At 45.5% G+C, this 13,528-nt stretch overlaps 1 protein-coding gene across 3 annotated transcripts in view; it reads left to right on the top strand.

The window, feature by feature from the left end:
• ERGIC3 (ERGIC and golgi 3) overlaps positions 1 to 13,528 on the top strand; it is a 56,929-nt gene that overhangs the window by 27,455 nt on the left and 15,946 nt on the right. For 2 of the 3 annotated variants that reach the window (XM_073310055.1, XM_073310057.1), the window contains one exon: positions 4,739 to 4,753. The exons of the other annotated variant lie outside the window; for it this stretch is intronic. In XM_073310055.1, the coding sequence (XP_073166156.1) occupies positions 4,739 to 4,753 (15 nt within the window). The remainder of the gene's footprint in view (positions 1 to 4,738; positions 4,754 to 13,528) is intronic. 3 annotated transcript variants of the gene reach the window in all.

The following is a 13,528-nucleotide window of genomic DNA, read 5'->3' as shown; positions in this document are numbered from 1 at the left end:
TTGCACAGAGGGTTACTCCCCTATGGGACCTCTTTGCATCCCAGATGAACAGAAAGCTTCTCATGCAGTGCTTCAGGAGAGATATAGGCAGTGATTCCCAGGGTGATGCTTTCCTGGATGGATGGCCTCAAAAACCTCTGCCATCCCATTCCCCTACTACCACAAGTTATATAGAAGATTCATCGCAACAAAGCCACCATCCTTCTCTTATCACCCTTCTGGCCCACACAATTCTGGTTCGCGGAACTCCTAACGCTGTCCATGCACCCACCTATCAGAATCTGCCCATTTAATCAAACACCCCAACCCAGGCTCACTCCACCTCACGGCCTGATGTTTGAATGGGCATTGTAAATAGGATGCTCGTGCTGCACCCCTGTCCAGGAAATCCTTAACCAAAGCAGAAAAGATTCTACTAGAGCCTGCTACTGGGGTAAATGATGGCACTTTTCACCCTGGGCTCAATGTCACCAACATGTGCTTGATATGGTGGGCATCCTAGACCAGATCTCCACTCCTTAAAGACTTCAGGTCTAGCCCTTAGTTTGCTGTAGGTACACCTAACAGTGATCAGTGCCTTCCTCCCTCCAGTGGAAGGACATTCTGTCTACACACCGGACTACTGTGTGATTTATGAAGGACTTGATAAGGACCTTTCCACCAGTCATTAAACTTATGCCTCAGTGAATCCTTAACCTTGTCCTGTCAATGCTCTCACCTCTGCCCTTTGAACATATGGCAACATGTGCCATGACCAACCTGTCTGTGAAGGTGATGTTCTTAATGATCATCACTTTGGCCCGGAGGGTCAATGAGCTAGGAGCCGTGATGGCAGGCTCTCCGTATACATTGTTCCACAAGGAGAATAGGTTACACCCCAGATTCCTCCCCAAGATTGTTTCTGAGTTCCATATCAATCAGTCGATTCAGTTACCTGTATTTTTCCAAAAACCCCAGGCTTCTTCCAGAGACAAGAGACTTCACTCCATATACATCAAATGTGCCATGGCATTCTACCTTCAGAGAACCAAACCCCTTAGAAAACTCTCTGAGACTCTTGGTTGCCATAGTAGAAAGGTTGCATGGACAAACCATATCCTGATAGTGGATTTCTAACTGGGTTTTGAGATGCATATTAGAATGCTACAAAATAGCAAAGCATCTCCCTCTTGGGGGTATTATCGCTCACTCCACGTGAGCACAAGCAGCCTCCATGACATCATTATGAATGTTCGATGGTAGGACATTTGCAGAGCAACAGCTTTGAGCTATGTCTGCACATTAGCATCGCGCTACACTCTAACTCAAGCTGAAACTGTGGATGCAGCTGTCGGATTGGCAGTACTACAAGCATCTCTGCTACCAACTTACTTGCACCCTCCTACACTCTGAACACTGCTTGCTAGTCATTTGTATGTAGAACCCACAGAGAGACCAGCACTCAAAGAAGAAATGGAGGTTACTTACTGTAACTGTTCAAGATGTGTGGTCCCTATCTGTATTCCATGACCTGCCTCCTTCCCTTCTGCTTCGGATCCTGTTGGATTGTGATAAGAAGAGGAACTGGACAGGCGACGACCTGCACCGCCTCTTATAGCTCGTTTGAGAGCATGAGGGAAGTTACTATGCATGTGCGGGTCAATGGACACTGCTTTGAAGAACTTGCAGACATGTGGAAAGCAGATAGGGACCACACATCTCAAAAAACCTGCAGATACAGTAAGTAACCTCCATTTTTTTAAAGCTTGGTTCAACACCAAAGGCATAGTACATTGCTCAAGGGGTGGAGAGATTCAACTTTCCTAGCAGATGCTATTTCTGATTAACAAGGGAGATGGTCTGTTTCTGCTGGTGTCTCAAAGTCTTCTCCCTTAGAGTGGATCAGATTTCCCATCCATAGTCAGTCTTATTCTCTGATGACTTGGTTCTTCATGAGTGAGTGCAGCGAGTCCCAAAATAGACCCAGAAATTTTACACATTGAAGTGTGGCCACCATTAAAGTTTGTGTTGCAGCCAGCCATATCTTGGCATGCGGAACTTCTGTTTTCACCCACTCTGCTGGGAAGTGATTTTCAGTTATTTCATCTGCACCCACCAATCAGTTAATTCTTGCTTCTTGGGACTTGAACTTCATAATGACGAAGGGTGGGATCCACAAAGATACTTAGGCATCTGACTCACAGTTTTAGGCTCTACTGTGATCAACAAAACTCCCACCCAACCCTGGGGGCATCTAGACTCAGCATCTGAGTTTTCAGGGTCAGAAGTTCCTGAGCACCTAACTTTCTGCCTCTGGACATGCACACTGCCACCTCCCTCTAGATAAATATTTATCCACCGTGGAATAGTCATTGGTCAGACAGAAGGAGAGAGAATGAGAGTGGCTCTGTAGTCCAGTCATTAGGGCATCCACCTGAAAGGTGAGAAACCTGGGTCCAGGTCCCCTACTCCAATCACTCTTTACTTATCCACAGTGGAACAACTTCAGCAGGAGAGACTGAGGAAGACCCACATCAGAGTATCCCCTAGCTTAGTGGTTAGAGCATCCTCCTGCAAGGTGGGGACCCCTGTTTAAATCCTTTCTCCCTCTCCAGTCGAGGGGGACTTGGACCTGGGTCTCCCATGCCCAGGTAGTGCTCTAACCGCCGGGCTAAAAGTTATCAGGCGGGCAGTGGCAGCCCCTCCTCCTTCCCCAGCTGTTTTGTGCCTAACTCATTCCCCCAAGTAGCTGCTTGACTACAGGTGGCAGCTGGTTCCCATTCATGGATTGCTGAGCAGAGAGAGTCACCATCCTGCAACTCAGACGTAGGCACCACAAGAGAGGGGTGGGTCTTAGGGCACATCCCTCTGGTGGGCATCTGCCATCAGCTAGTTCAGACAGCTTCCTGCCTATCATGCTGGCTGTTGTGAATCACATTTGAAGGTGCCTGTCTCTCCCCATACATTGTACAGGAAGCCTAGGTGCCTAGCTCAGGCTTTGTGGATCACAGTGTGGTTCCTTTGATTTTTCTAGGCAGCTAAAAATTAGGCACTGTGACTGTCAGCCCCAAATTAATAGCTCCTCCATGAGAACTGAGCAAGGTGGGTTGTCCTCATGGCAGCTGACAGAAAGTATATTTTTATACCCTCATCCAAAATTCTTGGCTGTTTCTGGCTTACTACCAAAGTGTCTGTATCAAATTTATAAAGCTGCCACTTGGAGTTGAGTCCACACTTTTACTCGTCAGAATCCTCTCAATATTCAAGCTAGATCAGATGCTTGTTTCAGAAGAGCAGATCTTCAGTCACTTTAGTTAATACTCAGTCTTTGCCTTGAGGATATCTGCTGGTTACTAATCTCTGAAACCAGGTTTCTGAATGGGCGTTTTCATGATGGAAGAAGAAAGGTTCAAATTAAGAAGTCTTTTTAAAATTTAATCCCAAATTTAGTTCTGATCTCAGCTGGCTGATTTTTCTTGTGTCATTTGGTTGCTGTTTATTGGCATAAGTCTCAGTGATTATCTTCAGAGCTGATATAACTTCTGTCCTTGTTGGAGTTTCTACTTCCAGGAAGTAAGGTGAGGGATAAGAGGAGGTTTAGGGCTTGTCCAGACATAAAGTGGAACCGAAGTAACTAAAGGTGTGAAGTACAACTGATATGATTTCAGTGTAGACTGGCCTTTGGGCAGGCCCCTCATTTCATTCCCACAACTCCCCTCTGCCTGGGTTGATTCATTCCTTGGTTAGAGCCCCATGTTCATGCACAGTGTGTTGTGCCTTTCCACATATACATTATGTTTTCACACACACACACCCTGCTCTCAAAACACACTTCCAAACAAATTCTCTTCTAGACCATAGTACACACTATGTTAGTTGAGGTCTAGCAGCACAAGCCAGAGCTAGATGAATTACGTGAAAGGTATAGGTAAAGGGCCTGAGCAGTCTTGCTCACATGAATTCATTCCATGCATTGCAGCCACAAAATTAATTGCTTTCTATCTGGCTTGCAGCACAACTCCCGACCTTTCCCTAAACCAAGGAACATCTGAGGTCTTGTCTGGACTAGGAAAAAGGTTTGAGTTTAGGTTAGGTTTAATCTTGATCTTAACTCAATAACTTTTCCTAGTCTGGAAAATGCCAAAAGGTAACTACGACACTCCCCGTCCCCTTCTCTCCTCCTCCTCCCCTTTCCCCCCCATGTAACAACATCTTCTCTTTAGGCTTTAGCATTTTTTCAAATCACATTTTAAATCTTTCAACCTCTTTCGTGGGGCTGACTGAGCCTCAGAATTTTGCTTTCCAATCCGCATTTGGACATTTTGAATTGCCTATTGAAAAGATGACATGGCTTGTGTTTGTGTTTTAGCCCAGATTTCTCTGTGAGAAAGATCAAGAGAATCCAAGCTTTGGGACAGTTGGTTTTTAGGAGGAGGGCTAACTAATGCAGCTCACTCTTTCAAGCAAAGCTAGTCCAGGGGTTCTCAGAACAATTTTTTTGGTGGCCTCAGAGTGTGGCCACCAACTCTTGCTGGTGGCCACTCTGACAATTTTTCCTAAAATACTTAATTAACTTTAGGAAAAACAAATAAATATGCACATACACATACCCCTTCTCTAGGGACTGGTTGGCAGAGTGATTATTCCTCCTCTTCTAGAAGGTGTCATTTTTAAATGCAGCCTTATCTGAATCTGTGCTTTTCAATGTAAAAATCTGAATGTTTCTCTTTTCTTTCCTTATTCTTGGCCTTATTTGCAGTGCACGCAGTTGAGCGTAAGTGATGCTTACTTCTTTCCTTTTCTTATACTGTTCACTATGGAATTAATCTAATTTCTGTTATGTCTTGTCTCCATAAATCCCCTTTGGGAGGGCACATAGAGCATTAGCTTAGGTTCTTAGCCTGGGATTTGTGAGTAGGTTCAGGGGGCATGACCACTGACCCTTCCTTTGTCGCTAGAGTGGAGGGTGGATCTGTTCTAACTGGGGTCCCAGTATAGAAAAGGTTGAGAAGCTCTGGCCTGGATTATTTTAATAAGTCTGTAAGAGACTGTAGGTTGGTGGATGTGTTTAGTCTGGTGGATTAGCTGAGTGAGGCCTGGTAACAGTTTGGAGGGTGGAGTTAATAGATTTAAAGACCAGAAGGGATGATCATCTAGCCTGACCTCCTTCATACCACAAACCAGAGAATGTGCCCCAGTGATTCCTGATTCCAGCCCACTAGCTTGTGACTGAACTAGAGCAGATGAAGAGGGTTACAAATCATGGGATTCATTTTCAGGTGTTAAGTACAAATTGATTGATGTAGAAGTTGATTTCTTCAGAGCTAAAAATCCAAACGTTGTTGCCTGCTTGAATGATTTGGCATTCTTAGATTAGAAGCAGTGTGGGGTAGGGACTGCCTTTTTGTTCTGTGCTTGTACAGCGCCTAGCACAATGCGGGCCATGCCGAGTGCTCTGAGGTGCTACAGTAATACAAATAAGTAATAATAATAATAAATGTGCTTTACATAGGTTCTACATTCGTTCTGAAATAATCTTATTTACGGGCAGCATCAGGAGGTCTCCTGCGGCATTTTGGTGGTTGTGAGGGTGGATCTTATTGCTCTTCATAGGTGGGGTGGCAAGAATGAACCCTGCACCCTGGTTGTGGCAGTGGCCAACTTTAGTCCATGGAAGGCTGTTCTCCCTGCTGGATCCCAGACTTCCTGGAGGAACCAGCACCAAGGATGATCCAACCACCCTTTGTGCCTTCTAGTGAAGAAGTAAAGGGAGGCTGAAGTCGAGAGTAGCAAGGGGCTGAAGCAATGGGGATGGTTACAATTGTGAAGGCCAGCAGGGTGTAGAGGCAGAATGGGAGGGCCAGCCCCAGGCTCTCCCACCCCAAATAGCCCATAGGCTGCCCATTGCCATCCCTTTGGTACCTTTGGCTAACGTGTCTGTAGAATGTGTAGATTCCCTCCATCACATCACATAAACTGCTAATCCTGTTGTACGTTGTATTGATCTGCAATCTCCACTATAAATAATTTTCCTGTTCACCTTTTATATAGTGTTACGTGTTAGTCACCTACGACATTTCATGTTAGCCTCAAAGTGCATTTCAGTAGAATTCTAAATACGTGGTGAATAGGCTGTGTATTGGAAACACTTTAACGATAGCAATTGGGCACGCATACGTAATATTGTTCAACAAGGAGAGGTATACTGTATGTATATCTTATTGAGAAAGTAACATTACGATTGGTGAGGTTTTGGAAATGAAGGGGAGAAGGCAAGGGAGGGATCAAGGATGATACTAAGGTTACAAGTGTGGGTGATGGCAAGGAAGATGATATTGCTGGCAGGGTAAGCAGGAAAGAACAAGTGTTCATTCATAGCCATGTGGAGTTTAAGGTGGTAGGAAGACATCCAAGAGGATGGATTCAGAGGTCTGGGCTGGAGGTTAGAGGTCAAGGATGGTTGTGTCTGTGTTTGAGAAAGGGGAGGGTATGTGAATTTTTAAGTGCTGATCAGAGGAATGATAGTGGAACCCATGGGTTCTAATGGTATGGAGGAACAAAAGGAGAGGACCAAGGATGCTGGGCACAAACCTCATCAATGAGAAATGGATTCTCATCCTCACGTTGACATCTATTTACTGTGACAGTGGATGGGTCACAGAACCTCTTTGTACCTCAGTTATTCCATCTGTAAAATGATTCTTCTCCGAGTAGATGAAGCTATGTATTCCACTTAGGTGTATGCATGCCCAAAGCACCAGAGCTGGAGAAATTTGCCTAGCAGTACCCATGGAGAGATGGTTCTCACACTTCGTGGTCATAGCCCCTCCGCTGGCTACATGAGGCAGCGCTGTTCTCACCCTCCCTCCGTTTCTTCTTACCACCCGTGGCTGGAGTCAGAGCTCTGCGTGGTTTTAACCTCACAACCTCTCAACTAGTTTAGTTTTTTCCCTTGTTGTATATAGTTAGTAGTACACTTAGTGCTTTAGAAAACTGCATTCCTAGTAGTGATAACATCTGCAAGGAGAGTCTACAAGTTGCAGGCTGTGATGGCAGAGCCTCCTTATACACAATTCTCCAAAGACAGTGACTTTATGACCGCATCCAAAATTGTTGTGTAAACTGGTTTCTCAGTTTCATTTGAACCAGGTGGTATATTTACCTGTGTGCTTTCCGAAACCACATTCATTTCCAAAGGAGCAACGTCTACATCCCTTAGATATCCAGCAACGTCTAGCCTTCTGTGTGAACAGGACTAAACTGTCTCGTGCTTCACCTCGTTTGTGTCATATGCAGATCACATGAAGGGTCAAGCAGTCTCTTCACAGACCATGTCCAAATGTATCGCATCCTGCATCATAGAATCATGGGCGGTTAGAGTTGGAAGAGACCTCAGGAGGTCATCTATTCCAACACCTTCCTCAAAGCAGGACCAACCCCAACTAAATCATCCCAGCCAGGGCTTTGTCAAGTCAGGCCTTAAAAACCTCTAAGGATGGAGATTCCACCACCTCTCTAGGTAACCCATTCCAGTGCTTCATCACCCTCCTAGTGAAATAGTTTTTCCTAATATCCAACCTAGATCTCCCCCACTGCAACTTGAGACCATTGCTCCTTGTTCTGTCATCTGCCACAACTGAGAACAGCCTAGCTCCATCCTCTTTGGAACCCCCTTCAGGTAGTTGAAAGCTGCTATCAAATCTTCCCTCACTCTTCTTTTCTGCAAGCTAAATAAGCCCAGTTCCCTCAGTTTCTCCTCATAAGTCATGTGCCCCAGCCCCCTAATAATTTTTGTTCCCCTCCACTGGACTCTCTCCTATTTGTCCGCATCCTTTCTGTAGCGGGGGGCCCAAAACAGGACACAATACTCCAGATGTGGCCTCACCAGTGACGAATAGAAGGGAATAATCACTTCCCTCCATCTGCTGGCAATACTCTTACTGATGCAACCCAATATGCCCTTAGCCTTCTTGGCAACAAGGGCATACTCTTGACTCATCTCCAACTTCTTGTCCACTGTAATCCCCAGGTCCTTTTCTGCAGAACTGCCGCTTAGCCAGTCAGTCCCCAGCCTGTACAATACATGGGATTCTTCCATCCTAAGCGCAGGACTCTTCACCTGTCCTTGTTGAACCTCATCAGATTTCTTTTGGCCCAATCCTCCACTTTGTCTAGGTCATTCTGGACCTCATCCCTACCCTCCAGCATATCTACCTCTGCCCCCAGCTTAGTGTCATCCGTGAACTTACTGAGAGTGCATTCCATTCCGTCGTCCCGATCATTAATGAAGATATGGAACAAAACCGGCCCCAAGACTGACCTCTGGGGCACTCTGCTTGATACCAGTTGCCAATTAGATGTTGAGCCATTGATCACTGTCCATTGAGCCCAACAGTCTAGCCAGCTTTCTGTCCACCTTATAGTCCATTCATCCAATCCATACTTTTATAACTTGCTGGCAGGAATATTGTGGGAGACCGTAGCAAAAGCTTTGCTAAAGTCAAGATATATCACATTCACCACTTTCCCTTTTTCACTTTTCCACTTTGTATAAGTAGGGGCATAGCGAGCAGATCGAGGGACGTGATCGTTCCCCTCTATTCGACATTGGTGAGGCCTCATCTGGAGTACTGTGTCCAGTTTTGGGCCCCACACTACAAGAAGGATGTGGATAAATTGGAGAGAGTCCAGCGAAGGGCAACAAAAATGATTAGGGGACTGGAACACATGAGTTATGAGGAGAGGCTGAGGGAGCTGGGATTGTTTAGCCTGCAGAAGAGAAGAATGAGGGGGGATTTGATAGCTGCTTTCAACTACCTGAAAGGGGGTTCCAAAGAGGATGGCTCTAGACTGTTCTCAATGGTAGCAGATGACAGAACGAGGAGTAATGGTCTCAAGTTGCAGTGGGGGAGGTTTAGATTGGATATTAGGAAAAACTTTTTCACTAAGAGGGTGGTGAAACACTGGAATGCGTTACCTAGGGAGGTGGTAGAATCTCCTTCCTTAGAGGTTTTTAAGGTCAGGCTTGACAAAGCCCTGGCTGGGATGATTTAACTGGGAATTGGCCCTGCGTTGAGCAGGGGGTTGGACTAGATGACCTTCTGGGGTCCCTTCCAACCCTGATATTCTATGATTCTATGATTCTATGATTCCCCATATCCACAGAGCCAGTTATCTTATTATGGAAGGCAATCAGGTTGGTCAGGCATGACTTGCCCATGGTGAATCCATGTTGACTGTTCCTGATCATCTCGCTCTCCTCCAAGTGCTTCAAAATGGATTCCTTGAGGACCTGCTCCATGATTTTTCCAGGGACTGAGGTGAGGTGATTTTTCCAGGGACTGAGGTCTATATATCCCCGGGTTCTCCTTCTTCTTTTTTTAAAGGTGGCACTATATTTGCCTATTTCCAATCATCTGGGACCTCCACCGATTGCCACAAGTTTTCAGAGATAATGGCCAATGGCTCTGTAATCACATCAGCCAACTCCCTCAGCACCCTTGGATGCATTGCATCCGGCCCCATGGACTTGTGCAGGTCCAGCTTTTCTAAATAGTCCTTAACCTGTTCTTTCACCACAGAGGGCTACTCACCTCCTCCCCATACTGCCCAGTGCAGCAGTCTGGGAGCTGACTTTGTCTGTGAAGACCGAGGCAAAAAAAGCATTGAGTACTTCAGCTTTTTCCACATCATCTGTTGCCTCCCCCATTCAGTAAGGGTCCCACACTTTCCCTTATCACCTTCTTGTTGCTAACATACCTGTAGAAACCCTTCTTGTTACCCTTCACATCCCTTGCTAGTTGCAACTCCAGTTGTGCTTTGGCCTTCCTGATTACACCCCTGCATGCTCAAGCAATATCTTTATACTCTTCCCTAGTCATCAGTCCAAGTTTCTACTTCTTGTTAGCTTCCTTTCTGAGTTTAAGCTCACCGAAGATTTCTCTGTTAAACCAAGCTGGTTGCCTGCCATATTTGCTATTCTTTCTACACATAGGGATGGTTTGTTCCTAAATAAGGCTTCTTTAAAATACAGCCAGCTTTCCTGGACTCCTTTCCCCTGCATATTAGCCATCCAGGGGATCCCTGAGGGAATCAAAGTATGCTTTTCTGAAATCCAGGGTCTGTATTCTGCTGCTCTCCTTTCTTCCTTTTGTCAGGATCCTGAACTCGACAATCTCATGGTCACTGCTGCTCGGGTTGCCACCCACTTCTACTTACCTTACCAATTCTTCCCTGTTTGTGAGCAGCAGGTCAAGAGGAGCACATTGGTTCCTCCAGCACTTGTACCAGGAAGTTGTTCCCAACACTCTCCAAAAACTTCCTGGATTTTCTGTGCACTGTTGTATTGCTCTCGTGATTAAAGTCCCCCAGAAGAACCAGGGGCTGTGATCTGGAAACTTCTGTCTGAAGAAAGCCTCGTCTACCTCATTCTCCTGGTCTGGTGATCTGTAGCAGATGCCCACCACGACACCACCTTTGTTGCTCTCACCTCTAAACAGGCTTTTCTCCAGTTTCATACTGGAGCTCTGAGCAATCATACTGCTCTCTTACATACAGTGCAACTCCTCCACCTTTTCTCCCCTGCCTGTCCTTCCTGAACAGTTTATTCCCGTCCATGGCAGTGCTCCAGTCATGTGAGTTACCCCACCAAGTCTCTGTTATTCCAATCACATCATAGTTCCTTGACTGTGCCAGGACTTCCAATTCTTCCTGCTTGTTTCCCAGGCTTCTTGCGTTCGTATTCAAGCACCTAAGATAACTAGCCAATTGCCCTACTTTCTTAGTATGAATCAGGAGGCCTTCCCTGTTGCACCCTCCTCCTTATGTTTCCTCCTGGTATGCCACTTCCCCACTTAACTCAGGGCTTAGGTCTCCATCCCCCGGCGAGCCTAGTTTAAAGTCCTCCTCACTAGGTTAGCAAGTCTGCCTGTAAAGATGCTCTTCCCTCTCTTCGTTAGGTGGATCTCATCTCTTCTTAGCAATCCTTCTTCCTGGAACAACAGCACATGGTCAAAGAATCAAAGCCCTCTCTTTGACACCACCTGCTCAACCACGCATTTATTTCCACAATTTGATGGTCCCTATCTAGACCTGTATTGGTCTAGCTTCATCTTCCAGCCATTACATCATCTTATACCCTTCTCTGATCGATTGAAGAACACATTAGCAAATAATTTTTCCCCATGTAGGTACTTAGACTCTAATCAAATCCCCCCCCGTAACCTTCTCTTTGTTAAGCTGAATAGTTGGAGCTCCCTGAGTCTATCAATATAAGGCAGGTTTTCTAATACTTTCATCATTCTTGTGTCTCATTCTCTTTGAACATACTCTAATTTATCAATATATTTTCTGAATTGTGGGCACCAGAATTGGACACAATATTCCAGTAGCAGTAGCACCAGTGCCAAATATAAAGATAAAATAACCTCTGTACTCTTTCTGGAGGTGCCCCTGTTTATACATCACAGGATCACATTAACTCTTTTGACCAGAACATCACACTGGTAGTTCCTGTTCAGCTGATTATCCACCATGATTCCCAATTTTTTTTCAGAGTCACTGCTTCCCAGGAGAGACACCCTGATCCTGCAAGTATGACCTACGTTCTTTGTTCCTAGATGTATACATTTACATTTAGCCGTATTAAAATGCAGAATGCTTGCTTGCTCCTAGTTTACCAAGTGATCCTGATCACTCTAAATCAGTGACCTGTCCTCTTCATTATTTACCACTCCCCAATTTTTGTGTCATCTTCAAACTTTGTCAGTGATGATTTTGTTTTCCTACAGGTGGCTAGTAAAAGTGTTAAATAGCGTAGGGCCAACAACTGATCATACAGAACAGAAGTATTGAACCCTTTTGTCTTTTCCGCATTATTACTAATAATTTTACCATTTCCATCTAGTAATGGACCAATACCATTGCCAGGATTCTTTTTGTTTTTAATATATTTAAAAATCTCCTTGTTGTTGTGCTTAACTCTGCTGTCCATAGATTTCTCCTTGAGTGCCTTTCCTTCCCTCATCAGTTTTCTGCAATTCCTAACTTCTGAATTATATTCATTGCTATCAATTTCTCCTTTCTTCCATTTGTTATATATTATTTTTTAATTTTTATAGCTGCCTTTGTAAGACCGGATGGACACATTTCATGAGAGAAATGCACGAATTTAGACATAAGCTGTACCCTCACTCTGCAACTGCAGCTTGTTAGCCTAAGAGGAGAAAGCTGAAGTGGGCAACTTTGATTCACTTTCATGTGGGCAAAGGCATAAACGAAGTGCATCATGCTGTTTCTGGCTGAGCAGTGCTCCCAGTAATGTGGTGTCAAAGCGTGCTGGAACCCAGGAGAGAGAGAGAGAGCAGACTTGTACTCAAGGTCTGGCAATGATAAAATCATTTCAGATCAAGTCAGATGCTCGTGACCACCCAAAGTCAGAACACAGACAGTCTACACAGATATTTCTTCTTTGAGGGCTGTTCCCTATGTGTCTTCCACACATGGGTACACATATGCATCCTGGCTCCACTCAGTCTCCTCACCAGACAAGGATCACATCAACTCCAAGGTGGCCATTCCCACCAGTGTTATCGCCTCCTTCTCCCAGTGGTTGATCCCAGAAAAGGTGAGAATGGGCGTCCCTTCAGTACTTCAACCCCCCAGTGCCACCATTGTGACAGATGGCTTCCTCCTGGGGTAGGGTACCCACCTGAACAATCACACTGCTCGGGGTACCTGGACTCCACGGAAGGCCAGACTACATAATCAACATACTAGAACTGAAAGCAGTCTGCCTTTTGTGGAAAGCCTTTCTCCAAGTCAAATGCTCACTCCACATCCAAGTGATGTTGGACAATATCACCACCATGGTTTACATAAACAAACAGGGTAGAGTGACAACTCCTCCACTCTGCGTGGAAGCTGTCAGGCTCTGGAACTGGTGCATCAGAAACCGCATCACAATCCAGGCTGCTTACCTCCTAGATATTGAGAACTCCTTAGCAGACAACCTAAGCAGGCCCTTCTCAGCAGACCACAAGGGGGAGATCCATGAGTCCATCCTGACTGAAATATTCACACAGTGGGCTACACCTCAATAGGACCTCTTTGTGTCTCAAACGAACAGAAAACTTCCCCTGTATTGCTCCAGAGGTTCCATGGGCTGCTGCTCCCAAGGCAATGCTCTTGTTAGCCTGGACAAACAACCTCAGATATGCCTTTCCTCCCATTCCCCTGCTTCCACAGGTCATAAGAAAGGTACATCACAACAGTGCCATTGTCATTTTTCTAGCACCCAACTGCCCAGACAGTTTTGGTTAACAGCTCTCCTGACTATGTCTGCCTCTCCCTCCTGCCCTTCCCCCCCCCACTCCCCCCAGTCAAGATTTGCCCAAACCCAGACCTCCTAACTCAGGAGAGGGCAGAATCAAACACCCCAGTCTGGGCTCACTCCACCTCTCAGCCTGGTGTTTGGATGAGCATCAGAAATAGAACATTTATGCTCAGCTCCTGTTCAGGCTGTTCTTACCCAAAGTAGGAGTGATTCAAC

The sequence above is a fragment of the Lepidochelys kempii genome, chromosome 13 (genome assembly GCF_965140285.1).
Source record: "Lepidochelys kempii isolate rLepKem1 chromosome 13, rLepKem1.hap1, whole genome shotgun sequence".
Classification (NCBI taxonomy): domain Eukaryota; kingdom Metazoa; phylum Chordata; order Testudines; family Cheloniidae; genus Lepidochelys; species Lepidochelys kempii.
Note: the sequence above shows the minus strand (reverse complement) of the source record. Positions and strands in the feature narration are given on the sequence as shown.